We start from the raw sequence: 27,051 nt of genomic DNA on the forward strand, positions 1-27,051 counted from the left end.
TTTGTACAGCCATCCTTAGGTAACCATGGAAATTAATTCCAGAATCCAGCATGATTCCAAGATCTGCAGACACTCAAGCCAGTATCTATCCTTCTGTCTGTGTCACCACTCTCCTGCAGTGCCAGGGATGACACCCAGAGCCTCACTCAGACTATCAAGTCCCTTATGTAAAAATGGTGTAATAGTTGTATATAACCACACATATCCTCTCAAGTACTTTAAATCATCTTTAGATTGCTTATCTAGTATGATCTAAGTGCTATATAAATAGTTGTACAATGTAATTTAAGGAATAATGCCAGGAGATAGATGTTTAAAACATGTTTGTTTTTTTTTTTTCCTGAATATTTTTGTTCCTCAGTTGATTGACAGACTCTGTGGATTTAGAGTGCTATTGTGTTGCAGTTTAGCACAGATGTGGGTGCCTACCCCTTTGAATTTTCTTTATGTTATGTTTATGTTATGTTATTCACCTTTCCCGAATAGTTCTTACAGAGACACATTTCTCTTATTGATTTGGGGATTAAGGTCATAGAAATATGATTATGTGTTTAATTTTTAAAGACCCTTCTGTAACAGTGCAGGCTTGATTCATAGACATTTCTAATAGTCATTTATTTTTAGTTTGCTTACTTTTTAAAAAATATTTTGAAATTCAAGTGCTTTTCATATTTATTTGAAAAATTACATGAGCTTTTGATTGACTTCATGAACATTCTTTTCAAACTGAAAAAAAAAAAAAGCCATCCTCATGTCTATGATGTTATTTAAAATATAGAGAGACTAGATAAGCCTAAGCACTTCAGTGAGGCTAAATTTTTTTTTTAGTCTCCATAATATTTACTTACTCTGCATTCTTACCCATTTTCTAGTGAGGAGATCTCTAGTGAAGATGATGAAACATTAGACAGAAAGCAGAAGAGAAAGGCAGTGCCAAAGAGGAAGCTGGAGATGGATGCCTATCCTGGCTTCATGGCAAAGCGCTTTGCTGACTTTACCGTCTACAGGAACCGCACGCTGCAGAAATGGCATGACAGAACCAAGCTGGCTTCTGGGAAGCTGGGCAAGGCGTGTGTGTGTGTGTGTGTGTGTGTGTGTGTGTGTGTGTGTGTGTGACCTGAAGCAGGTGTAAGATTTGAGGCTGTAGTTTATTTATATGGATGTTGTGGTGGAACAGTGACCAGTCATTTCTCTCTCAAAATTTACATACAGAACCTTTGCCATTTGGGTCATATTATTCAAACTTGGGACTTTTAAGTTTAAGAGAAAATGTTTTATTCTTGAAACACTAACTTTATAAGCATTGAACTGCTAAGAATACAAAATACTTTAAAGGTACAGATTTTACAGCAATTATCATTAAAGGATTAGAATTTAATCTGTAGCTGTAAGAAAGTGATATGGCCTGCGCAAGACCCAGTTTTGTTTTGTTTTGTTTTTCCTGAGCCACTCACAAACTCAGGCCTTAGCCAGAAGTCCCTTCTGAAAAGACAGTGGTCTGTTTCTGTGCTGACGAGGAAAGCTAGGGAAGCCAGTGCAACTGCCTTCCACGCTGACTTGCTGTATTATCTGACTGGTTAATATTGCAGAGTTTCAGTGCCTTTGAACGCTCAATCTTGACTCAGATTGATCACATTTTGATGGACAAAGAAAGATTACTACGGAGGACACAAACCAAACGCTCTGTCTACCGAGTTCTTGGCAAACCTGAACCAGAAGCTCCGCCTGTTCCGAAGAGTTTGCCAGGAGAACCGGTAAGAACTCTGTGCTGCATGGTGGATATGGGGAGCAGTTTCTGTCAGGCAAATGAAGTGGAGACTTGCTGGAATTAGCTCTTGGAAAAAGGAAAGTGTGAGTGCTTTACTGGGTCTTTAAGAAACTTAAGAGTATCTATAGATGGATTTTTTTTAAAATGGGGCTTTACTAATTGTTTATATTGTTTTACTCTTGTGTGATACACGAGTTGGATAGGGGAACTATTTATTAAGATTTAAGATTTATTTTAAATAATTTTGGGCGGGGGGTTGTGGCAGAGATCAAGCTCAGGGATTTACACATGTTAGGCAAGCACGCTATGACTAATCTATACTCCTAGCCCTTAAGATTTAGTTTTGGGGCCAGGGATATAGCTCAGCAGCACAGCATCTGCCTGGCACATTCAAGGTCCTGAGTTTGATTCCCAGTACCAAAAAACAAAACCAAAAAAGGTATAGATTTTATTTCTTTTGCCCTTTTTTTTTGTTAGTGTTTTTTGGTACTGGAACTCGAACTCAGGACCTTGTGTTTGCTGGGCAGGCATTGTGCCCCGGAGCTATATTCCCAGCTCACTTTTGCTCTTTTTTTGAGATAGGGTCTCGCTACATAGTTTAGGCTAACCTTAAACTCACTGTATAGCACAGACTGGCCTTGAATTCACAGTGATCCTTCAACCTCAGCCTCCTGAGGAGGCTTCAGCCTCAGCCTCCTGTGCCATCAGGAATGACTAAGATTTAGGGTTTTGTTTTTTGTTTTGTTTTGGAACCAGAAATCAAACTCAGGACCTGTGCTTGCCAGGCTGGCACTAAGCTATATCCCTGGCAAGATTTAGTTTTATAGTTGTTCTTGGGAATACTGAAGCAAATGTTTATTTTGGCTTAATGTTTGCTCTTTACCTATTCTGGAAAAGGATCCAGAAGGAGAGTAGTTAAAATCCTTTATTTAAAGGAAACATTTTTATTTTTTAATTATGAAAGAAATGCATAGGGCTGGGAATTTAGCTCAGTGGCACAGGCACCTGCCTGGTAAGCACGAGGTTGTCAGTTTGATCCCCTGTACCAAAAAAAAAAAAAAAAATAAAAGAATAAAGTAATTATTTTTAAAAACTAGGGGCTGGGAATTTAGCTCAGCAGCATAAGCACTTGCCTTGCAAGCAGGCGGTCGTGAGTTCGATCCCCAGTACCGATAAAAAGATAAATAAATAAAAGAAATGTATACTTAATTGCTTTTAAATTTGTAAGAATTTAAAGTAAAACTCTTTCTTTTCTTTTTTGTCTTTTTTTTTGGGGGGGGGGCAGGGCTTGCCAGGCAGGTACTATGCTACTTAGCTACATCCCCAGCCCTAAAGTCTTCCTTTTCTTAAAATTTTATTCCTCAGATAATAACAGTTATGATAAGCATTATGCTTATAATATATACTTACCTCAAAATTTAGTTATCTTTTTCTTTTTACTAAATAAAATAACCACATGTATATATAAATATATAAAATACTACAATTGCATTTAAAATCTTACAACTTACTTTTTCAATGTAATGTATTCTGGACACTTTTCCTTATGGTTACAGAGAGATCTACCTCATTTTTCCAAATGCTTGCAGAGGATTCCATTGGGTAGACATATACTGTAGTTTATTTAAGCTCTGGATAATTTGTCTCTGTTTTAAGAAATAACACCACTGAAAACATTGCTAAATATTTGTAGTTGTATGTTTCTGTGAACGTATGTATAGAGTTCTTAAACTGAAAATGTTAAAGAAATTATACTAAATCCTAATAGCTGTTACCAAATTGCCTCAAAAAAGGCTACTTTAAAAAAAAAAAACAAAGGCTATTTTAATTTATAATCCATCCAGCTTTATTCTCCAGTCCTGAGTACAGTATCACCACTCTTACAGGTGAAAAAGAATATTTTCTCAGCTTAGTTTGAATGGATTTAATTACAGGGAGGCTACACGTATGGATAATCCAGGCATACTGTTACACTGAGCTACATTCTTAGCCTTTTCTCTGAGAAAGGATCTGACTCATTGCCTAGGTGGGATTCAAGCTTGAAATTCTTCTGTCTCAGCCTCTCTCAGTGCTGAGATCATAGTCATGATCCCCATGGCCAGTTTTTATTTCTAAGAATTTTTCATAAGTTAAGAAGAATAGTACTTTGTTAGAAATATTGTTTAAAATAGCTGTGTTACTCTGATACCCTTTTTGAGATTCACTTCACTTCTCATTGACCTAGGAAATCCTTCCTCAAATCTCTGCCAATGCTCACTTGAAGGACTTGGATGAAGAAATCTTTGATGATGACGACTTTTACCACCAGGTATGATTTTTTTTTTTTTTTAACAGTCTTGTTCTGTTACAAATCAGAATTTTTAGCATTTTAAATACAGTTCTCCGATTATTTCTTAGCTTATTTTATTCTTAGCTTATTTTAGAAGATTTTTAAGAGGAAGATCCTGCATTCAGAGTTGTCTTATAGTATCATTCTGGATTGTTGCTTTTCCTTTATTTTATCTTTTCCCTTTGAAATGAAAATAGCTATGGCTATGACTATGGCATGTTTGTGTTGCGGGAGTATAAATTATGTGTAAGGCAGTTTCTGCTTCTTTGAGTCATGTGGCTTATTCCTTATCAGATACATCTCCAGCCTTTTTTTAAAGACAGTTTTTGTTAAGTTTCCCAGGCTGGTCTTGATTTTGCATCCTCAGGCTCCCAGAATGCTGGAATTACAGATGTATGCCACCATGCCTGGCATATCTGAGCTAGAGAACCAAAGTAATTTCCAGTATACTTGAGTCTCTTGATAAGTTATACTGTACTTATTAAAGAAATACACTTTAGGCTATGCCTTTTAGTGTTCAGTGGAGAACTGAGGATACTGTTCAGGTGTGATACACTGATTTTTATTGAGCCATTGTTTATCAAGATAAAATTTTTTCTTTGCTGAATTTTGAGTGTGTTAACTTTTGTAGAGAATTCAAAATTGTCTGTTAAGGTTTAGCCATGATGACTATACTTTGTACATGATGTGATTTAAAAAATACATTTCATGGGTTTTTTGTTTTGTTTTGTTTTGTTTTGGTACCAGGGATCGAACTCACAACCTTGCTTGCCAGGCAGGCACTTATACCGCTGAGCTAAACCTTCGGCTTCATGTTTAAATTTTTAAAAATTGTTACAGTAAAAGACACTTTGCCATTAATGCCCCTCAAAACCACACCCACCATATTATTCTTACCCCTTGAATCTTACCACTTTCTTAGTTGTTTGTTTTTTGGTACCAGGACTCAAACTCACAGCCTCATGCTTGCCAGGCAGGCACTGTGTCATTGAGCTATTTCCCCGGCTCCTTACCACTTTCTAAAACAGTTCTGGCAATTCTCTCCTGTGGATGTCTTTAGTTGGACTGTCATGGCAGGCTCAGTGTCCTGAATTGATTCAAAATGTTTACTTTTCACGGTCATTTGGACTTTGGAAAGAACCAGAAGTCACATGGTGCCTGTGCTGGTGAGTGAGGTGGATGAGAACTCACTCTAATGTTTCTATCAGCCTGACTTTCTGTTCAGTGACACTCGGCAGCAGCATTCAATGTATTTTTGATCCCATCTTGTGAAGACACTCATGAAAGAGGAATTCGCGAATTGATTCAGAAAGTGGCAGGAGGAGCTGGGGATATAGCTCAGGGATCAGCACTTGCCTAGCAAGCACGAGGTCTTGAGTCAGTTTCTGGTACCCACCATAAATAAACAAACAAACAAATAATTAAAGTGGCAAGAAGGATGGAATGAGTGTGTTTGAAGCAAAGTGTTATGTTTTAAGGGAGATTAATGGCATTGTGTCATTTGCTATAATAAATTTTTAATATTTAAACACTTTTATATTTTGATTGCCCTCATGTGAGTATGAACAAAGAAACTTCTTAGGAAATTATATGTATAACCAGACCTGATGATTGTATACTGGGAATCCTTCTCATTTTACCCTAAAAAAGAGGCAGACTTTCTGTTAATCTTTTTATTCATTCTATAATATTCAGTAAAATTAATGCCATAAGTGGATCTGAAAAATAATGACCAGAGGATATAAGAAAGAAGAATAGTGTGGCCTCAACTATTCCCAGTCAGGGGGTCCTGATTATTTTCCCTGTTCTCTCTTCACTTGTCTATTTGTCAAAAGAGTAGGGAACTCTATTTTGTTCTGGAGTGTCTAAGGAAGTACCTGATATGAGATATTAATGCTACATAATTGTATGAGATCACAGGAGACGATCAAAAATGTTCCAGTTCTCATTAATTGAAGTGTGCATTATTTGACAGAAAGCACATCATAAATTAAATAGGCTTATAACATAATCTGAAATTACTAGGGAGAAGTTGTTTTTGCTGGCAAGCCTTAATCTGAAAGTTTTTACTTATTTTCTTTCTCGTTTTTGGCCTAGAAATCTGTTTAAAAAGAAATTGCATTACTCAATTGGCCCCTCTTCCCAATTAATAATTTCAACTTCGATAAATTCTGATTTCAGAGTTATGACTAGTCACATCTTAGCTTTTCCCCTTGCTGGTTAATTGGGGTGCTGGGGTTAATCTAAATTAAAACTTAAACTAATAGAGGTCAGCAAGGCAGCTGAAACACCTGAGTGAAACAAATGGGGCTGCCAGGCGCAACTTTATCTTGGCTGTTTCCCAAGAGGGAAGTGGCAGCAAATTGGAGTTGTTTCAGCCTTCTGTAAAGGTGAATGATGGGTGACACTTGTCAGTGTACAGCATCTCCGGAAGCATTCCAGATTGCTCTGCTGCCGTTCCAACTGCTGCCATCCATGCACCGTCAGTGGGAGCTGGACCAGTTGCCAACATCTGGCGGCACAGCAAGGAATGGGTGCAAGCCTTGAAACCCCACAGATTCTAAATATGGTGCTTAGACTGTGTAGGCTTTAATCACTTACCACTCTTTGGCAGCAGGCTACGACAGCTTATCCTAACCTCGTACATCACATCTGACATCTGCTGAGCTCAAGGCAGCTGCGCATTCATTTTCTTTTCTTGCCTTTTCTCTTTGCTTCCTATTCCTCCTCTTCTTCCCGCTCCCCCTCACTCCCACCTCCCTTCAGTTTTCCTCTCCCTCCTCAGTGTGCTCCCTGGGAGAGATGATCTGTAAAGATTACTGCTTCATTGTGTGCAAGTAATTGTGGTGATGCCAGGCCCTTGACAGACACAACGTAGCACCTGTTCTGCTGACCTGGTTAATTTCTTCTGTTGAGTGGGATTTGCCAGAGATTGGAGCTGAAGCCAATTCAATGATAAGGCTAAAGAAAATGGCTGTATGTTTTCTGTCACCTCCCAATTAAATTGGCTTCATAAAGTGCTTTCCTTTATTTGTCAGGATAGTAAGCCTGAGCTAAGTGTTCCATTCAGAAGTGGTACAATGTACTACAGTGGGCTTGTGTGTGTGTGTGTGTGTGTGTGTGTGTGTGTGTGTCTTTTTAAGTGTGGTCATATGGAAGAGCTGGGTGCTGAGAATAATATCTTTCGCCTCTTTTTTAAACCCTACTTGAAGCCAGACTTGTTGGGCCCATGTTTTCCAAGGAAGAGATTACAACCACATTGAATTTTAATGTTTCTTTGTAAGGGTTTAAAGGCTTACTTGGTTAATTCAGGTGTCATGAGGCTGTGTAAATGCCCTACTACTGAGAGTAATGTATGGGGTCAGAACCTCCAAAACACACTCGTCCATTCTCACTTTCATTCTGTCTCCTAATGGGCCTTAAGTTACTACAGTTTAGAAATACACGTTATTAAAGTGTATGTAGGCTATACATGCGTATGCATGCACATGCTTAGATGGCTGCAAATGCAGTGTATGTGTGAGAGGGACTGAAGACAATGGCAGATAAAATAAAAGCTCCTATAATTTTTTAGTTGAAAAGACTGTTAGAAGCAGCTGAGTCCATGAGAAGTAACTCCCTAAAGTCGTATAACAGACACCAGTGGGAACACTGGTATTTGATCTGAGGACTCCTTAAATCAAGGCTTGTTCTCTCTTCTTCTCCCTCTCCCCCTTCTTTCAAGACAAGATTTCACTTACATAGCCCAGGCAGTTCTCAAACTCAAAATCCTCCTACCTCAGCCTCCCCAGCAACTGGGATTACAGCTGTGCACTGCCCAATGCTAGCTTTTGTTCTTTCTGTATACCTTTATTTTTAAACAGTTCATTCTTGAGCCATAAAAAGAGTTCACTATAGTATTACAATTTTAGTTTGTAGATAAATATGGTTCATTTCTTAGAACTGGAAGAAATATTACGTTGTTAGAAAGTAATTTTTTTCCTTAGAAAGCAAATGAGTTATTGAACTGCTGTTACTTAACAATTCTATTGGAAAAAAAATTTAGCTTTATGATTTTGTTACTGGTTTGGAAACTAGAATTGCCAAAAGCTTGAGTACGGTCAGTGGTGAATGTTTTTTGAGAGGAAGCATTCACCTGCTACAGAAAAGCATGTAAGGATTTATTTTGAAATGGCATTACTTTGCGTTTGGCCTATTTCTTGTCAAAGCTCATCCTTAAAGGCAACTTCGCAAAATACGAGGGTTGTAAATACCCATGAAGGATGGTCCATTCAGAAATGTTTTCAGTGTCTGTTTTTTATTTTCATAATCCTGTTGGCTACTTTATAACATTAAGTTCTTCTAAGATGTGATGTGTATTCTTCAATTTGAGATTTTTCTTCTATTTTGCTTTTTTAAACCATCAGATGATCTTTGATTTTATAAGCCTGAGCTCTTAAAGAATTGAGGAAGAGCCAGCATTTGCTGAATGCTAGTTATGAACCAGCTCCTAGACTAAGGAGAGAGGTGTTTGCCATGAGTCTTTATTTAATCTTCATAAGAGCCCATATTGTGACATGACTGTACCTGGCGGTTAGCTGCATAAAGTAACTGGTTTATTGTTTTGATACTCCCAGCCCTAACTAGTTTCTTGTCACCTTATGAGGTATTTTGTTCTAAAAGGACTAATTGAGCTTAGGTGTTGACAGATCGATACCTGGATTTCTAAGGGTTCATTAGGATTTTGTATCTTGCCTCTATCTCTGTTTAGTTTTGATCTGGTTTGTCCTGTCACTTTGAATCTAGCCAAGAGTGTCGAGAGAAACATGTAATAGGTTTTGCTCTTTTGATGACCACTTTGATGGGTTAAATTTCTCCTTTCATTTGCCATGAAGACATGTCTATAACTGACCTTGCCACATGCTGGACTCCTGTACCGAAGAAATTTGATAATGCTACAAACAAATAATTACTCATTTACTGAACTATTAAAAGTCAATAATGTTGAGAAGTAGAAGAGAGGCAGACTGTCAGACAAGATGGGTTTTCTTTAATTAAATTGGTGAGTGATTAATATGGACAGTTGATGGGAGTCTTAAGTCTATGGTTTTAGATTTTATTGTGAACAAGAGATGCCTCGTCATCCTGTGGTTAATGGCAGTATAGTATTCTTACTGTTGGTATGATCTTTCCAGTGGTCCAGTTGATGGAGAATAAAATGTTTTAAGTTTGATTTGAACCTGTTCCTGCTAATTACTTGAAAAGAAATGTCTTTCATTTTGAATTTTATTTTTAAGTATTTCTGTTATTTGAGATCTGGATAGTGATTGTTAGTTTGTTCTTATCTTTTTTAAACAGGGTCTCACTATGCAGTTCAGGATGGCCTTGAACTCACTTTGTAGCCCAGAATGGTCTCAAATTTGCAACAGTCTTCCTGCCTCAGCCTCCTGAGTGCTGGGATTACAGGAATGCACCACCATGCCCAGCTGGATAGTGTTTCTTAAAAGTTTGATGAAATTTATTTCTCATAGATGGCTGTGAGTTTAGAGAGGACATGTGTACAAAGTACATAAATTTGAAAATTGAAATTCTGACTGATGGTATAAGCAGGGACTTAATCAGGTCTTGTAGCATACTAATGATGTTTAAAAAAAATCCAAACTGGGCCGGGGATTTAGCTCAGTGGCATAAGCACCCGCCTGGCAAGCGTGAGGTCATAAGTTCAATCCCTGATACCACAAATAAATAAATAATTAAAAAGAATTTCAAACTGAATACCAGTATTAGTTGAAACTCTAATTTTAATAATTAGATCATTTTATGTGCCATGAATAAGAATATTATATGAACTACATGGTAGTTTCTGTGCTATTTGTTAAATGCAGTGATAACGCCACCCTTGTAAATCTGTCAGTCTTGAGGCCAAATATGGTTTCAGTGTTGGAATTTGATTGCTAGTTGGGGCTCACTATTGTGGAGACTGTAAAACAGCAGGACAGAAGCCACATTTTATATGCGGGTTCCAGAAGGTTCATCAGACAGCAGCAGCAAGGGAAGAGTCACTTGACTGGCTGGTCCTCATTTCTTTCAGTTTTTTGCTTTAAAAACATTCAGAGTTAAGTAGATGTGTCACTCTGGGGTAGAACAAAGTAAACCTTGCTAACCTGCATGAGGCCCTGGGTTTTGGTCCACTCCAAATCAGAGCGTAACAGAAGTAAAACCTCAGAACAAATCCTCAGCCAGTACTTTTTGTGGGACTAGCTAGGCAATAGCTAAGAGTTTTTAGAACCCTTGAAGATAGTTTTTCAAACACAAGTGGTACCCTGAGAGTTTACTAGGAAAATGTGCAGCCAGACTTGCCTTTTTTGTACAAGTAATCCCAAGATAGATAGGGTTCCAGTAGTTTTTAGTACTCCTGAGTGAAGAATTGGTACTCTTTAAGAAATGGAGAACACTACCTCTCCATTAAAATAGAAATGTGTTAGATAGTATTAAATTGTATGTAGTATATTTTCTTTCAAAGTAATTCACAGGGAGAATGATTTAGCAAAGAAAGGGAAGTAATAAGTATCTTAAAAAATGCATTGTATGTGTATTGTAGATCTGGAGTAGAGAATAATTGTTTTAAATTTGAGTACCACTTTTCACATGTGAGGGAGCTGGAGGCTTCAAGAGATACATGATTTGCTAAGGTCATCCCACGTACTGGGTTAGAACATTGAAACCCGGGTCTTCTTGCCTCCAATTTGATTTTCTTTCTAGCACATTTTACTACCTTTTGATTGGACAAGTATGGAAATTCACTTGAAAATTTGTATTTCAGATTTATATTTGTTTAGTGAAGGAAATATATATGATTTGTTTCTTAAGAAGTATATATTATCTAGTAGGAGTGAGGGTTTCTAATTTTGTATAGTTACATAACTCCTCTTCAAGAGTGTAGCTTTACTAAAATTTGTGGAGAAAATAAATGGTGAAAGTGGACAATCCCTGACATAAAAATACACACATAATTCTAATGTAATAAAGACAGTGTTGTCTTCTCACAAATATAGCTCAAGCATTCATTAACACATTGACTTACCCTTCAGTGTACATCTGACCTAAAGTAATTTCTCTGTAGTGTGTAAAAGGCCTTAAGAGATGCTCTTTGATGTAAACTGGATACTTTTCCAAGAATGCAGTCTTTGTTGCAAGCAAAATTGAGGTACCAGTATCTTCTGAAACCTATTTCAGATTAGTGGTGGATATTATTACCCGGTTGATACAGCTCACAGTTTCAAAGGATTCAGTTCATGGTAAACTGACTCCAAGTCAGAAACAACATGGTAGGAGGGCATAGTGGAACAAAGATGCTGGGGCACGGCAGCCAGGAAGCAAGTGGGTCAACAGTGTCAAAGAGAAGAGACCAGTGACTATGTATAAGATGTGCTCAAAATACACAATGAAGATTTAAAAATTTTAAAAATTCGTTATAGTGGGGCTGGGGATTTAGCTCAGTGGCATAAGTACCTGCCTTGCAAGCAGGCAGTCTTGAGTTCGATCCCTGATTACCGATAAAAAGTTAAAAAATAAATAAAGAAAATTCGTTATAGTAAAAGACACACTGCCATAAATTCCTCTCCAAAGACTCTTCATCGCTTCAAACACAGTTATCTTATCACTCTTACCACTTTCTGAAGCAATTCAGGAAGTACTTTCATGAGGTCTTTAACACGGTGTGATAAACTAATATGGTGAGTGCTGCGGCTAAGTGCCAACCAATAGAAAAGCAGGCTTATAAAAACATTCCAGTGTGACTTCATCTGTCTTATTTCCTGAATACGGTACCATGAGACTATAGTTCTTTCTCAGAGTCAGAAGGACCGTTACAAGTAAATGTTTTGAATTGATTCAGGATATTGAGACAGCCACAGTAGCACAAATAAAGACACTTATGAAAGAGAACTTCCAGATGTGCTTCAGAAAGTGGCAAGAATGATTGGATAGGTGTGTTTGAAGTGATAGGCAGTGTTGGTGGCAGGGGCTACTGGCAGTGTAACTTTTGCTGTAATAAATCTTAAAAATTTCAACCTTCTCTATATTTTTCAATCATAGTTGCATAGTAGCCCAGGCCATAATTCCATGGCCCATGGAGTAACACCAAGAAGTATGCCTCGCTAATCTGCTATTTGCTACTTAACCCAGTCAAGTTGATATATCAGGATTAATGGTCACAGAAGAAACAAGAGTTCAGTACTGTATTAAGAGTCTTGTGTTTGGCTTTGATTTTTCTTTCCCCATGGACCTATAGTTATTTTGATTACAAATTAACTGTCTTAAGTTTGCCTCTGCCTCATTCATGGAGAGTTGTTGAGAACATTGATTGATTGATTGATTGATTGATTGATGGACTGATTTTTGAGTTCATGGGAGGGGCTGTCCTGAAGATACAAGTTTGAGAGGCTCAGCATGAGATTAAATAAGGTCACTTAGGGAAAGACGGTAGAAAGAAAAAGTGAAAAGATGTGAAGCCTGAGTCCTGGACCAGTGAAGTAGTTTCAGGTTGGGGAAGTGGAAAAGCACCAGCCAAAGGTGATTTAAAAGGAGAAGACAACGGGGGCTGAGGATTTAGCTCAGTGGCATAAGCGCCTGCCTTGTGCCTTGCAAGCAGGCAGTCGCGAGTTCGATCCCTGGTACCGATAAAAAAGAAAAAGACAAAAAAAAAATTTTAAAAATAAAAAGATTTCAAAAAAAAAAAAAAAAAAGGAGAAGACAAGAGGGAAGAAAGGAAGAGTGATTTTTCCATGTCACGTGAAGGGGAATCAAATATCATCCTGATACCAAAACCAAACAAAAAAACATCACAGAGATAGAAAATTAGAGGTCAGTATTTCTTATGAGTATTGATACAAAAGTTAACAAACTTGGAGATGAGTGTATAACTCAGTGGCAGATTGCCTGCCTTGCATGACTAAGGGCCTGCATGCAATCGCCAGCACCATGAAACAGAAGTCAGCAAACTCAGTCCTTTAATACACACAGTGACCAGGTGGTTTTTTTTTTTTTTTTTTTGTCTTTTTTGTTTTTATCGGTACCAGGGATTGAACTCATGACTGCCTGCTTGCCAGGCAGGCGCTTATGCCACTGAGTTAAATCCCCAGCCCCAACCAGATGGGTTTTATCTCAGAAGTGCAAGGTTAGTTTAACATCAGAAGTGAATTAATGTACTGTGTCAATAGAATGGAAAAAAATTATATAATTATCGAAATAGATACAGAAATAGTATTTCGCATCCTTTCATGACAAAAACACTGGTAACTTGATCTAGAAAGACATGGAGATGTCTATGAAAATCCCCAGGAAACATCACATTTAAAGATGGAACACTTTCCCCAAAGATTAGGAACAAGACAAAAACATCTGCTCTTGCTGCTTCCATTGCTCTAGAACCAGGGCAATTGAGGCAAGAGAAGAAAAATAGACTTCTGAATTACAAGGAAAGGATGACATAAAACTGTCTTTTATTTGCAGAGGACGTGACTTTTTATGTACACAATATCAAAAAAGCTACCAAAATGAAGGATGGAATAAACAAATCTAGCAGTATTACAGGGCACAAAATGAATATACAAAAATCAGTTATGTTTCTGTTCACCAGTAATGCATAAGCTGTAAGGGAACTAAGAGAACAATTCCATTTATAATAGCATCCAAAAGAATAAAATGCAATCTAAAGATTCTGTGCAAAATCCTGTGCCTTTTTCTTTTTTTAGCAGAAATTAATGAGAATCCTAAAATTCATATTGGAAATATAAGGACCCAGTTTAGGCAAAACAATCTTGAAAAAGAGGGACAAAGACAACTGTGTTGGTGATTAATTAGATTGTAGTAAGCATTAACTAATACAACTAATACAGGACTCACACATCATGATTTTAGAACTTACTACAAAGCTACAATACTCAAGACATAGGGCATTGGCATGATGCTAGGCATACAAATCAATGTAATACAGTTGAGGAACCAGAAAGAAACACATTTATAGCGACTCGAAGGAAAAAAACAGACTCAATAGTTTTCTTTGGAGGGGTAAAGATTGAACGACTTGGGCTTTGCACATGCCAAGGATGTATTCTACCCCTGAGCTGCACCCCCAGCCTGGTCAGTTGATTTTCAGAAGAGGTACAAGACAGCTCAGTGAAGGAGAGAACAATTTTTTCGACAAATGGTGCAAGGACAACTGGATATAAAGAATGAAGACAATCTTCCCTCATACCCACACAAAAGTTAACCCATAAAATCGAGGACCAAACATTAGAGTGAAAATTATAAAACTTTTGCAAGAAAACATAGGAATAAAGGCATAAATCTTCATGGCTTTTGGCTAAGAAAGGGATTGTTCTGCCTGACAGTGTGGCACATGCCTGTAATCAGGAGGCTGAGGCTGGAAGATTATTGTGAATTCTAGGCCAATTTGGGTTATATAGTGAATTCAAGGCCAGCCTAAATTGCATAGTGAAACCCTGTCGCAAAAAAGAAAAAAGGGGGAAAACAAAAGAAAGGAAGCGATAAGATGTTCTCAGGTAGGACTCCAAAGCACAGGTGACAAAAGAAAAAAGAAATGAGTTGAGACAAATGATAGGTAGCATCAATAAACAGACAACCTACGATTAGGGGGAATATTTGCAAATCGTATATCTGATAAGAGACTGATGTCCTGGTTACATAAAGAACTCTATGATCTACTGACAAAGGTTAATGAAGGATTTAAGTGGCTATTTCCTCAAAGAAGATCTATAAATGATCTGTGAGGACATGAAAAACACTAATATCTGAAACTTCAGGAAATACAGAACTACCCATAGCGAATACCACCTCACGCCTACTGAAATGGCTGTAATTTTTAAAAATAATTGCAAGTGTGGTCAAAAATACAGAGAACTTGGAACCCTCATAACCTTGCTGATGGTGCTATAAAATGGTGCGCCTTCTGTTTCATAGTTCCTGAAAATGTTAAACACAGAGTTACTATATGAACTGATCTCTGAGGTATACACCAAAGAGAACTGAAAATATGTCACTCAAAAAGCTGGACACGAATGTTCACAGTATTATTAATAATGATCACAAAAGAAGTAATCCATACATCCCAGTTGGTAAGTGGCTAAGGAAAATGTGATTTATGCATTTTATTGAGTATCATTTTTCCCTAAAAAGAAGGAAGTGGTACAACATGGATGTACTGGACATCACCACTGTACGTGAAAGAAGTTCCTAAACCCATATACTATGTTTTTATTTGTATGAAATGTCCAGAATAGCCCTATTGGAAAAATAAAAGAAAAATTAGGCTAGTAGTTACCTAGGGTCAGGGGTGTTGACTAAAAATGGGAGCAAGACCTAGTGATAAGTGGATTTCTTTTAGGGGTGATGGTTAGTCTAAATTTAAGTATGGCAATGATTGTATAATCCTGTGAATATGAAGAACCATTGAATTACATAATTTAAATTGACAAATTGTATGGTAAGTAAACTATCTGAATAAAACTTTTTAAAAATCATTTTAAAAAGAAGGTAGTATTTGACTGTTTGTTACTGCAGACAGAGCAAATAAAGTGAGGTCTGAGAGAGGCCATGGTCTTAGCGGTGTGGGAAGTCATTGGTGATCGTGACCAAAAGTGTTTTTAGTGGGGTGGTAGAACAGGCTCAAGAGGAATCGAAGGAGATATGTTGGTGACAGTGTGGAAAGCGTGTAAGAGATTTGCTATAAAGGGAATGGAGAGACAGCCGATAGCTGGAAGGGGAAGTGGAGGTTGTAGAGCGAGTTTTGTTTCAAGATGTCTTTTGTATACTGTGCGAAATGATCCCGTAGCAATGGGGAAATTCCTGGAAAGAGATGTGAAAACTGCCGGTGAGAGCTATAAGATAGAGAGGGTTGGTCTGGTAGATAGGTGAGAAGGCAGAACATGTGTCATTGCAAATAGATAAGGGTACAAGTATATAGCTCTTATCTGAGTAATTTTATTTCTCATGATTTAGGAAGCCAAGAGTGAGATATAGAAGGATCCAGAGAAGGATGAGAAGGATGTGGAAAGGTATTTGTGACAGTGAGAGAATGAAGGGACTAGGAAAACGTAGAACTGCCAGGTAGCACTGAAGACACACCTGATGCTAGTGTAGATGATATTAAGGTGAGTGAGAACAGTATGCATGGTTCTTTCTGTCTAGCCGTCGTCAGCCGCATGTGCGCAGGCACAGAGATGTAACAGTTTGGAGTTTTGCCAAGGAAGTACTGGTACATTACACCCTATCTGCAGTTCTGAAATCTAAATGTTTTGAAAACTCAAAATTTTTTTGTCTGATAAACTTGGCAGACTGTCACAACAGCACCTGAATTCAATGATTATGAGGTGACATACAGGTTTTGTATGTGTCACTTAGGGGAAATATGCATGTGTTTTGCTGCATTGATTTTGTGCTTGACTTTTGGAGTGGTGCCTCAGACTATTGGAGAGTTTAGGGTGTATGTGCTATATTTCCATCCTAAAGTTCTAAAAATTCTGAATCCCAAGACACATCCATCCCTAAGGGATTGTGAGTCTATAATAAAGGGACGTCCTACAAAGAAGTTGAGGATGTACAGGAGCAACGAGCCTGAGGCCTTAAGGAATCTCATCTGCCTGGTAAAGGGCAAAGTGGGCACATGGGGAGAGGGCAAGGGATGCTGAGTAAGTGGTGGGATCAAGGAGCTGTGATCCTGGCGGTACTGAAGAATTACTGGCAATTGAACGGATAGGGAGAACTCATTTCGTCAGCCCCTGTAACCCTTAAAGGACATAATTGTAGAATACAAGTTAGTACTGTCCTTTTAGTTTTCTTGTGAATCCTTTAGTTCTGCATGACTTCTTATTCTTTCAACACAAATATTACATTGTATAGTACCATTAAAAGAAGCATTGCCAGCAAATGCTGAGAAATAGCCAGAAATTGAGCCAGTGGCCCAAGAATATATAACTCCTCTCCCTACCTTGATTACAGACAGAGGAGGAGAAAAGTACACACCAAGATAGATACGTGATTAAAAAGGGAATTCTTTAAAAATTTCAGAAAATAGCACCTTCCATGTGTTGTTACTTTAAGTGGAGATTAGAAAGAGTAGCTTAATGCAGTCACTCGGTTCTTGTAAAAGTATTTTATTTGCAGGAAAAAGAAAGCATATTGGTAAAAGGAAGTTTTCTAACATTGGAATTGCTTACTACTTTGTCTTCACACATCAGGGCCCTAATACTTATAACAGTTAATTTATACCTCTAATTAATAATTAGATATTGGGAGACATTATGTCATGTCTAATGGAATATATGGGATCTGATGAGAAAGTTTTTGTTTTGATTAATACACTTGGACCTAAATGGCTAAAATTAGGGAAATACTATTGCCTTTGAAATATTTTAGGGCTTATGCTGAGAAAGCTGTGTCACTTTATTCAGTGAGTGAACTTTATCCTTCTCCCACATCATAGGCCATATTTGTTAGCTCAAGAGTGGAGGCAGGCTGCAACACCGAGCCAGGATGTGGGAAAATTGAGCTGGCTGTGGTGGTGCATACGTGTGATCCCTGTGTGTTTGAGTCGCTGGGCAATGTAGCAAGACTGTTTTAAAATAAAAAGTAAAATAGCTTGGGGATATGGTAGTGCTTGCATGTGCAAGATCCTGGGTTGACTCCCCAGTACCACAAGTACAAAAGGTGGAAAAAGACCAAAGATAGAATTAGACTGACCTTTTCAACAATAGCTTTTGGTTACATGTTTTTTCATGTATCTTCTCCTCCTCCTCTTTCTACCCCTCACTCCCTTTAGTACTGCAGATTGAGCTCATTGCCTTGGCTTTTGCCTTCACACTAAGCTATATCCCCAGCCGTTTTTTGAGATAAAAATTTTTTTAAATTTACCAGATTGGGCTCAGATTTATAGTTCTCTTGTCTCTCAGCTTCTCAGATTGCTGGGATTATAGGCATGTGCAATCATGCCAGCTGTCCTTATATAATGCATTTGTTCTTGCAAATGTTGAATATTATTTCACAGCTTATTTGGAAATCTGTAGAAACAAAAATTGAGTTATTTATTGGTTGACAACAATAGTGATTTTGGGTGGGGTGGGGGTGTTAAACTATTTGCCTCAGGGATTATCTGTGAGTAACTCTGGATCACAAATTCAGAAAGCCACAGACTATGAGACCATCAAACTACATCCTTTAAAAATTATTTGTCAGGTCTGGTAGTGCACATCTGTAAGCCCAGCATTTGGGAGGCTGAGGCAGGAGGATTGCTGCTAGGTCAAGGCCCATCTGAGCTAACATAGTGAGTTTAGGGCCACCCTGAACTACACAGGAAGACAATGTCTCCAAAAAAAAGAAAAGAAACCTCCCCAAATTACTTGACTTTTCAGTAAGCGTATCTAAACAGTTCAGTGGGGGGAAAGAATCATTCATACTTTGGAGTCTGAGTCAGAGGGTTTCTAGGGAATATAATGAGACCCCGTTACTAACAGACACCAGACTTTATAGCAAGTGGTCTGCTGTAAATTGGAAATCGTCTTCCTCAGAATTTTGAAGATATTCCTTTGCTGTCCCTTGGTATCTGCAATCACTGTTGAAACATCTCATCCTATTTTTTAAATTTCCATCCCTTAATATAAAGGATAACCACATAAAGGACAATCACATATCTACATGTAAAAGATGGTCCCCAGGGGCTGTGGATTTAGCTCAGTGGCATAAGGGCCTGCCTTGCAAGCAGGCACTCGTGAGTTCGATCCCCGGTACCGATAAAAAGGAAAAAGACAAAAAAAAAAAAAAAAAAAAAAAAAGATGGTCCCCAGCCCTACACTGCACATAATTAATTCAAAATGAACTATAGACTAAATATGTAAAACTCATAGGAGGAAACATAAGAATAAATCTTCATGACCTTGAGTTAAGGAAATAATGAACAACATCAAAATTAAAAGCTTTACAGCAAATGATACCATAAGAAGGGTGAAAAGATACTGCAGAATGGAGGTTGATAACAAATTATTATCAAAAATACATAAAGAACTCGTATAACTGGATACCAAGAAGACAGTCCAGTTCACAGTGTGGAATGGCTCTGAGTAGATATTTCTCCAGAGAAGTTGTACAGACAGCTGGGAAGCAGGGGAGATGCTTCACATCGCTAGACACCTGGGAAACACAAATCAAAACCGTAGCGAGATTCACTTCTCACCTCTCAGGATGGCTACAAGTAAACCTTTGCATTATTATACTAAATAATTAATGTTCACATGTACTATGGTTGTGTTTTCTTGTGTTTGTTCCTAGAACATAAAACGCATGTTTTGGAAATATTTGTTGAGTTTTCTGTGTGACTCACTGTTTCCTGACACACTCTAAATGCCTGAGATACACAGGCATCGGTCCCTTTCTCTGCCCACCCACCAAGAGCGTTGGTGCTCCTCCCTCCTGGAGTGGCCTATATTCCTGGGACGTGCTCCTGCCTCTTTCCTGAATTGGACCTTTGTTTCTAACATCTTAAATCCTTTTATTGCCACATACAGTTATTTATTGAAGCACATCTTTCTGTGAAAGAGAGTGTGGAGAGCAAATTGATGAGACCTCATGTAATTTGCTAAATGGTTTGGCTACATATGAAACTTGAAATTGGAAATCGTCTTCCTCAGAATTTTGAAGATATTCCTTTGCTGTCCCTTGGTATCTGCAATCACTGTTGAAACATCTCATCCTATTATTTTAATTTCCATCCCTTAATATAAAGGATAACCACACAGTGTGTTGCCAAAACCAAGTGCTAGCCTGACGGAACATTAGGACAGCAGACGTGACCCAGCGCTCCCTCGGATACCAGAGCCTGTGGCTCCCCCGTGTCTGTGACCTGTTTTTCTCTCTTAACTGTTTGGGGTCCTTTCTGCTCCTCGTGTGTACCGGCAAAGGCCCTTCATTCTACAGCACACTAGGTTTTGCAGGCTGGTTCCTGGTCTTTGATTTGGGAAAATTTCATAACTGTTTTAAAAACTTTTCTCCCAGCCTTTTAGTTAGATGTTTAGTCTGAGTGCTCTCCTGAATTTTTTCCTTTTTTTCCAAATAAGCAAGAGGATGTTATTTTTGCCTTTTAGTTTTATATCTGAAATTTTTTTTACACTTCCACTTCTATTGAATTTTTAATTTTTTTGCTTCCTGTTTTCTTGTTTTAGCCTTTTCTCACACAATCCTATTCTGTAGAAGTGTACTTTCACTTCTTTGAGGATATTTTGTATAAATTCCCTCCTCCTTCTCTCTCCTTCCTCCTTCTTCCCCTCCCAATTTTTTCTTTTCTCTGCTCTCTTTTCTTTTCCCTCCCTCCCTTTTTTATTTATCCTTCCTTCTTTCTTGTGTTTCCTTCATTGCTCCCTTGAGTTTTTTGTTTTTTTTTTTTTTTTTTTTTTCCTGTTTGTTCTGTGTCTGAGACTTCCTTCAATGCTGGTGATTGTTTACTCTCTGTTTATATTTAAGAGTGAGGCATTAAAAAAGTTACTTGGAATCTCTGAAGCCTGAGCAAAGCTTCTTGGCTTCCTTGAATAAATTGTACTATGAACTAGTCTCTCGGTTTGACTATTTTCAAATGTCAAAACTTGTATCTTGGGTCTTTTGTGCTGCTATAACAAAATATCAGAGACTAGGAAATTTATAAAGGATAGCAGTTATTTTCTCATCTTCTGGAGTCTGGGAAGCCCAGATGAAGACATCAGCAGGCTTGGTTGTCTGGTAAAGGTTGCAGTCTGCTTTCAAGGTATCACCTTGATACTGATTCTCCAGATGGGTGGCATGCTGTGTCCTCGTGTGGCAGGGGGTGAAAGGGCAAAAGATCCTTCTTCACTGATCTCTTGTACAAGGGTACCTGATCCTGTTGCCTCCCCAAGACCACTCCTCCCAGTATGGTTATGCTGAGGATTAAGGTCCCCACATAGGAATTTAGGGAAACACTGTCAGACTATAGCTATTGAAAATCTTTTGAGGAAGGGTAAAGCTATTTCGGTTTTCTAGAAAACGTTCCTTGGATCCCCCACCCAGGAAATGTACAGCTGAGCACTGGCGTTGTGTCAGTGGGAACAGAGGAACCTCAGAAGGCCCCCAAGATTAGCACGGAACTTTACACTTGCATCTTACCCCATCTCTTGTATTTCCAGCTGGGGGCTTCTGCCACTGTTTTCTTTTCTCCCTGGGACAGGATGGTGCATGTGGTTATCACGTGGCTGTACCCTGCTCAAGTGGCGCCACCGTGCTGTTCCTCCCACCGTTCTTGGTCATGCTCCTTGGAGGGCTGATCCTCCCTCTAGGCCTTAGTGTCTCCACGCTCACCTTTACTCCCGCAGGAACTTAGGTGATGGCTACCTTTTGCTGCTCCATCTTTTACATTCTTGGGAAATTTTATGGATATCAGCTCTCATTATCTCTCTTTGTCTTGTTTCTTATGGGTTAATACATTTATTTCTGTGCTGTCTTTCAAAGGGGTTGAGAAGGGGAAAGAGATAATCCAATGTATTTAAGATTCTATTTTTAACATCATGATATCCATGTTTTTTAATCCACGTATCATAAATGGTGCCTAATATGGTGCAGTGGTGTACCTGTAATCCTAGCTGCTTGGAGGCTGAAACAAGAGGATCATAAGTTGGAGGCCAGCCTGGAAAATTTAGTGACACCCTGTCTTAAGTTTTGAGACCTGTATGCTATTGGGGGTTAATTAGGTTTGTGGGCTGACTGGGAAGCCTAACTTCATCTGTGATTTTCCCCTGGAGATATAATCAAACCTTTCTGAGTTGACTCTGGAGACATTAGACTAGAACAAAAAAATTTCATACCCTTCTCCATTTTTCAAGTCTCATAGAAAATTACTATAAACACTGTGTCATCTTGATTAGAATAATAAGATTAGTAACTGTGCTAAGAACTTGAATTTTAGTGGGAAGGTTTGCTCATAGAGTAAAACTATAAAAGTGAAAGCATGGCTGTACATGGTGGCACATAACAGTAATCCCAGCATACTGAGAGACTAAGGCAGGAGGATTACAAGTTTGAGCCCAGCCGGGGCCATTCTTGCAAAATAAAAAATGCAAAGAGTGTAGCTCAGTGTGAAGGCTCTGGGTAAAATTCCCAGTACCAAAAAAACCAGAGCCCTCCGCTGAAGACGCAGCTCAGTGTTAAGAGCATTTGCCTAGCAAGCAGTAGGCCCTGGGTCCCCACCACTGCAGGCCAGAACAAAACCCCACCTTAGAAACAAAATGAAATTCTTCAGCCCATAGCCCTAAAGGTTCCTTTTTCAGCAGCTTTTTTGAAAGCAGTTTTATTTTAACTAAATTTAACTCCAGTGATAATGATAGCTGTAGGAAATAATAATGGGTATTGCAATAGTTTTTTATTTTTCCCCCGTTTTCTTATTTCTACTTTGGATACAACAGACTCTTGAAATTTTAGACTAAGTAAAGTTAGACTTAACTAGATAGACCAAGAACATCCTCTTAATCATGAGTGATGTACTTAGGTAGTGAAAATGCAGCCCAGACTGTGGGTGACAGCGTGCCTGGAAGTGAACGCTGCACCAGCTTGGCATGTGAATTACGGGGATCACTGCAAGTGTCAGAGCTGCAGTTGTTCCACTCTAGAGTCCAGCCTTCGTCAAGGACATGGGAGCCTGTCTTCCAGATGGGATCACCCCAGTGCCGGTTAATCTTCCGTGAGTCCTTGGTCCTTTGTGTCCGTAACATCTTGGGATCACGTATGATTAGGAAAGCTAAGGATAGTGGTTGTAATCTTGTGAGGATGAAACAGGGAACTTAGGCAGTAAATGCAATCATGCCATTATTTTCCTTCTCTTTATTACTGTTAACCACCCCCCGACCGCCTGTTCCCCTCTCTGCTTTTGACAGTATATTGACTATCAACCAGAGGCCCACGTTTCCTCAGCCTTGGGGGCAACTGCCTGCACCGCAGCAGTGTTACACAGGTTTACTGTGGCGTGTGTCTGTGTAACACTGGATTTGGATCTTGTATTTAGCTGCCAGAAGTGACTGTGATGAAGTAGGAGAGATAAACTGATAGATTGGCTGCCAGAAAGATGTTGAGAATCAATCTGATAAATAGGGTAGAGAAATAGCTTGCTGTTTTCTAGTGATAATAAACCAGTGGCCTCTGGTCCTTGCGATTTTAAATGTAATTGCTGTGGTAATAATGTCAAAAATAAGCAAATGAAAAAACATCACAGGAGGCTTTTTAATTGCAACTGAGATGTCCTTTTCCCTTTTGCAATAAAAGTTCACCTTACAGAAGTATTTTTATAAATTTGTTTTACTTCTTCCAGTGCCTACTTTACATAAACAAATGAAAACTAGAAAGTGAACTACTTTCATAGGAATTTATTTCTTCTTTCCATCCACCCACAGACTTGAGCTATTCAGCTTGGTGAAGTAGCTGTTGCTGCCATGTCTTGCCTATAAATAATTGCTTATTTTTGTGAAGAACAAAGTGTTAAAGTCAAACTTGTATTACTAATGAATGATGAGGAGGAACTAGTTTGTTTTAGAATTGTCCATTAGGTTTCTTTCAGATTGTTTGGAATTTTAATCTCTGTTGCTGTTTTCTGTATAGGAGATATGATATCTACAGTCATTTTGTAGCTTAAAAGTATCCTCCCTTAGTATTTAACTTCAAATTCCATTGCATCTCTTCACATTAAGTCTGTGCTTCCCTTGAATGAATTGTTCCCTTGAATGAATTGGCCCCTGTGTTGTACTTGCAGTATATATAGATTACTTTCTTTTGGATCCTTGAGATTTCTGTGACTGTGAATGTGTAATGTGTTAGCGTTTTGTCTGGTTATGTCACTTGATGCCTCACAAGATAGAGTAGCAGCTATAGAAAGCAAGAGTACAAAGTCTGCCCTCTTACCTACTGTCAAGCCCTTCTGAGGACCATCTGCCCACTGTGAGTGGTTGTACACTAGAAGTCCTGTTGGAGGGGAGCTGATGTGTCTTCCTTTTCGCCAGGCAGCCCTTCCAACCTGACCTTTTAAAGCTTCTCCATTGATATGGGTGGGGTGGACAGAACTAATCATAAAAACAGTGAGGGGAATGTTGCATACTCATTGATCCATTTGAAATGAACTGCAGTACAATAAGTCTTCCTAGTGGACTTCTGTTCTCAGCTATTGCTGTAGCTGCCTTTTAAAGGTGTATAAATATGAAAGGGTTAATGGGAATTCAGTCATGCTCTTGTCACTGGGTTGTCCCTTATTGATTGTAGTTTTAGAGCTGTCAGTATGCCATTCAGAATTCCTTCTGTGCCCTTTTAGAGTCAGTTGGTGCTAGGAGATGATAAATAAATCAGTTGCTTTTCTCCCCCCACCCCCAGCTCCTTCGAGAACTCATAGAACGGAAGACCAGCTCCTTGGATCCCAATGATCAGCTGGCCATGGGAAGGTAATTTCAGTACAGTTTTCTACTCATGCAAGCTGACCATATAATTTTTCCCTTCGAGTCCCCTTATTCTGCCTCCAAGGCAGTGATTGGTCCTATAATTATCAAAATTGAGCAGATAATAAGAACTAGAAAGACAAATGATTGATTGCCCTACATGGCCTTAAGTATGATATGAAAAGCAATTACAAAAAAACCTGTGTTTGTATTAAGGTTTATTTTTTTAAATCTTCCTTTTGCTCTTTGCTTTTGGGCTTGGATTATTATTGTATCCATATCAGTCTGCTGACCAGTGGATAAAAAGCCACCCCAACGTGTGCTCTCAGTTGTCAGAAAGTGGCACGGTGTACAACAGGTTTCTTGCTTGGAGCAGAATCTGCTTTGTTAGTCTGCTCTAATTTAGACACCCCCACCCCCACCGCCACCCCCACCTCCGCCACAGTAGAAGCTTCAGCACAATTAGAAATAGAACGTGGCAGCATTACCCAGATGTCAGGGTAGAATGTAAAGTAGTGAAGGAAGGCTCTTATGTGTATGCTTCACCCTGTGGTTGGAAAAATAAAAAGGGCATTTAGAGTGCTACCTAATGAATAGTGTACATTTAAATAGCCCTGAGCCATAATTTGCAAAAGCATGAAAGGAAACAAAAGCTGCAAGTGCCAGAATGGGATTCTGGGCCGAGCAGCATTTTGAGAAAGCAATAAAAAAATTGTGTTGATGAAATAATTTTATTTGAGAAGAATATTATTTGAATTTTACGGTAGGATGTTGTTGATATTTCGTGTGTCTGCAATGTGTTGTAGAGAGCTGTTCACCATAAATTTAGTGTGATAGACCAAATTGCATTTAAGTGATGATTATATTGTACATTTATCTGACTTTACAATAAAATAGATTATGGTAATTAAGATTATATTAAGATTACAGTAATTGGATTTCCTTAGATTTTTTCCCCTTCTGATGTTGAGTTTTCGTTGTGTAAATCAGGTATGATGACTGGCTGCTGTTGTGGCTGCTATTTTTCCTCCTCTTTTCACGTTTGTCTACAGGAGCGATTTCCTTAGCCCAGTATCCCTTATTTGAAAAATTAATTTCTTCTATCTAAAATGACCACAGAGTATATGAATCTTGTGTGGATGCTTATCCAAACAAACCAACTGTAAAATTGAGACAATCTGAGAAATTTGAAAACCAACTGAATATTTGGTAATAAAGAATTATTTTTTTAAGTATGAATGGTATTGAGCTTATATTGAGTCCTTATCTTTTATCGACATACACTGAAATATTTACAGATGAAATGAAAAATAAATGACCATAAGATTAGTATTAGTAGTGGATAATTATTAAAAATGAACAGAAACTAGCACAAAGAACAAACACTTGAATATTAGCAAAGGAAGAATTAGATTTAAAGAACGCTTATGTTCCTTCCAACCAACAGTTGCTGTTAGAGAGCGTGCTACACAGCTGAACCATTAGTAGAAAGTCCAAGCAGCTATACTCAAGCTGATGGGTTTTCTGCAGACTGGTAGATTTAGTGCTTGTCTTAGCAACCCCAAATACTAAGAAGCATTGTTAACCAAGTTTGTTGTAGAATTTCCCAGCTGCCCTTTGTGTTTTTCCTTTGTACAAATCCTCTTCAATTGATTAGTCACTTTGGCCCCAGACTATGTTGAGGAGTTTGATGATTTCTTTCTGCAGGGTTGTTAGTGAGAAAAATTCCAATTTGTCAATATATAACTATTTCTGTTACTGATGATGCATAACATTGCTTGTGATTTTTCCAGGCAGTGGCTTGCAATCCAGAAGCTACGAAGCAAGATCCACAAGAAAGTAGATAGAAAAGCCAGCAAAGGAAGGAAACTACGGTAAGTTGATTTTTGGAAAAATTTAAACATAAATTGTCTCTTCTCTTGTACTTTGGCAGTTAAGTCATTTTTCTTCTGGTAATTCTGTTTTTAAGGATCAGAAAAATAAATGATATTTGAGTTTTTGGTAACTTGCTATTTTTTACTCTAGAATGGAAATACAAGTTTCACTTACTTTTTCTTTTGTTGTAAATGAATGAGATAGATCTCTGTAAGAAATAGTAAAACAAAGGCAAGAAAGTTGAAATGACTTTAATTTTAAAAAGATATAAATGAAGGACTGCAGAGAATATTAAGTTACATAAATGAGGTTTAGAAACACAACTTATAAAATATTTTTAGCTAGGTATGGTGGCACGTACCTGTGATCACAGTACTTGGGAAGCTGAGGCAAGAGGATCACTGAATTTGAGGCCACCTGTGCTACATAATGAGACTCTAATGAGAAAGATTTTGACCAGAGGAATGTTGTCATCATATTTGCATTTTAGAAAGACAGTTCTAGGGTGTTGAAGTGGGCTAGAAATTCGTAAGGTCAGAGCTGGCAGGAATAAGAGATGATGGCTTGAGAGACATTAACTTAGTAGTTTGTACTTAAGAGTACATGTGGAGGGG

General features: G+C 38.3%; 1 protein-coding gene across 1 annotated transcript in view; it reads left to right on the top strand.

The window, feature by feature from the left end:
* Aatf (apoptosis antagonizing transcription factor) overlaps positions 1-27,051 on the top strand; it is a 97,395-nt gene that overhangs the window by 39,868 nt on the left and 30,476 nt on the right. The window contains exons 6-10 of the mRNA XM_063249620.1: positions 873-1,070; positions 1,592-1,754; positions 3,993-4,076; positions 24,501-24,568; positions 26,356-26,436. Coding sequence (XP_063105690.1) covers positions 873-1,070; positions 1,592-1,754; positions 3,993-4,076; positions 24,501-24,568; positions 26,356-26,436 — 594 coding nt within the window. The remainder of the gene's footprint in view (positions 1-872; positions 1,071-1,591; positions 1,755-3,992; positions 4,077-24,500; positions 24,569-26,355; positions 26,437-27,051) is intronic.

Source organism: Cavia porcellus, unplaced genomic scaffold (genome assembly GCF_034190915.1).
Source record: "Cavia porcellus strain 051 isolate PalLab524CR breed Dunkin Hartley unplaced genomic scaffold, mCavPor4.1 scaffold_6, whole genome shotgun sequence".
Lineage (NCBI taxonomy): Eukaryota > Metazoa > Chordata > Mammalia > Rodentia > Caviidae > Cavia > Cavia porcellus.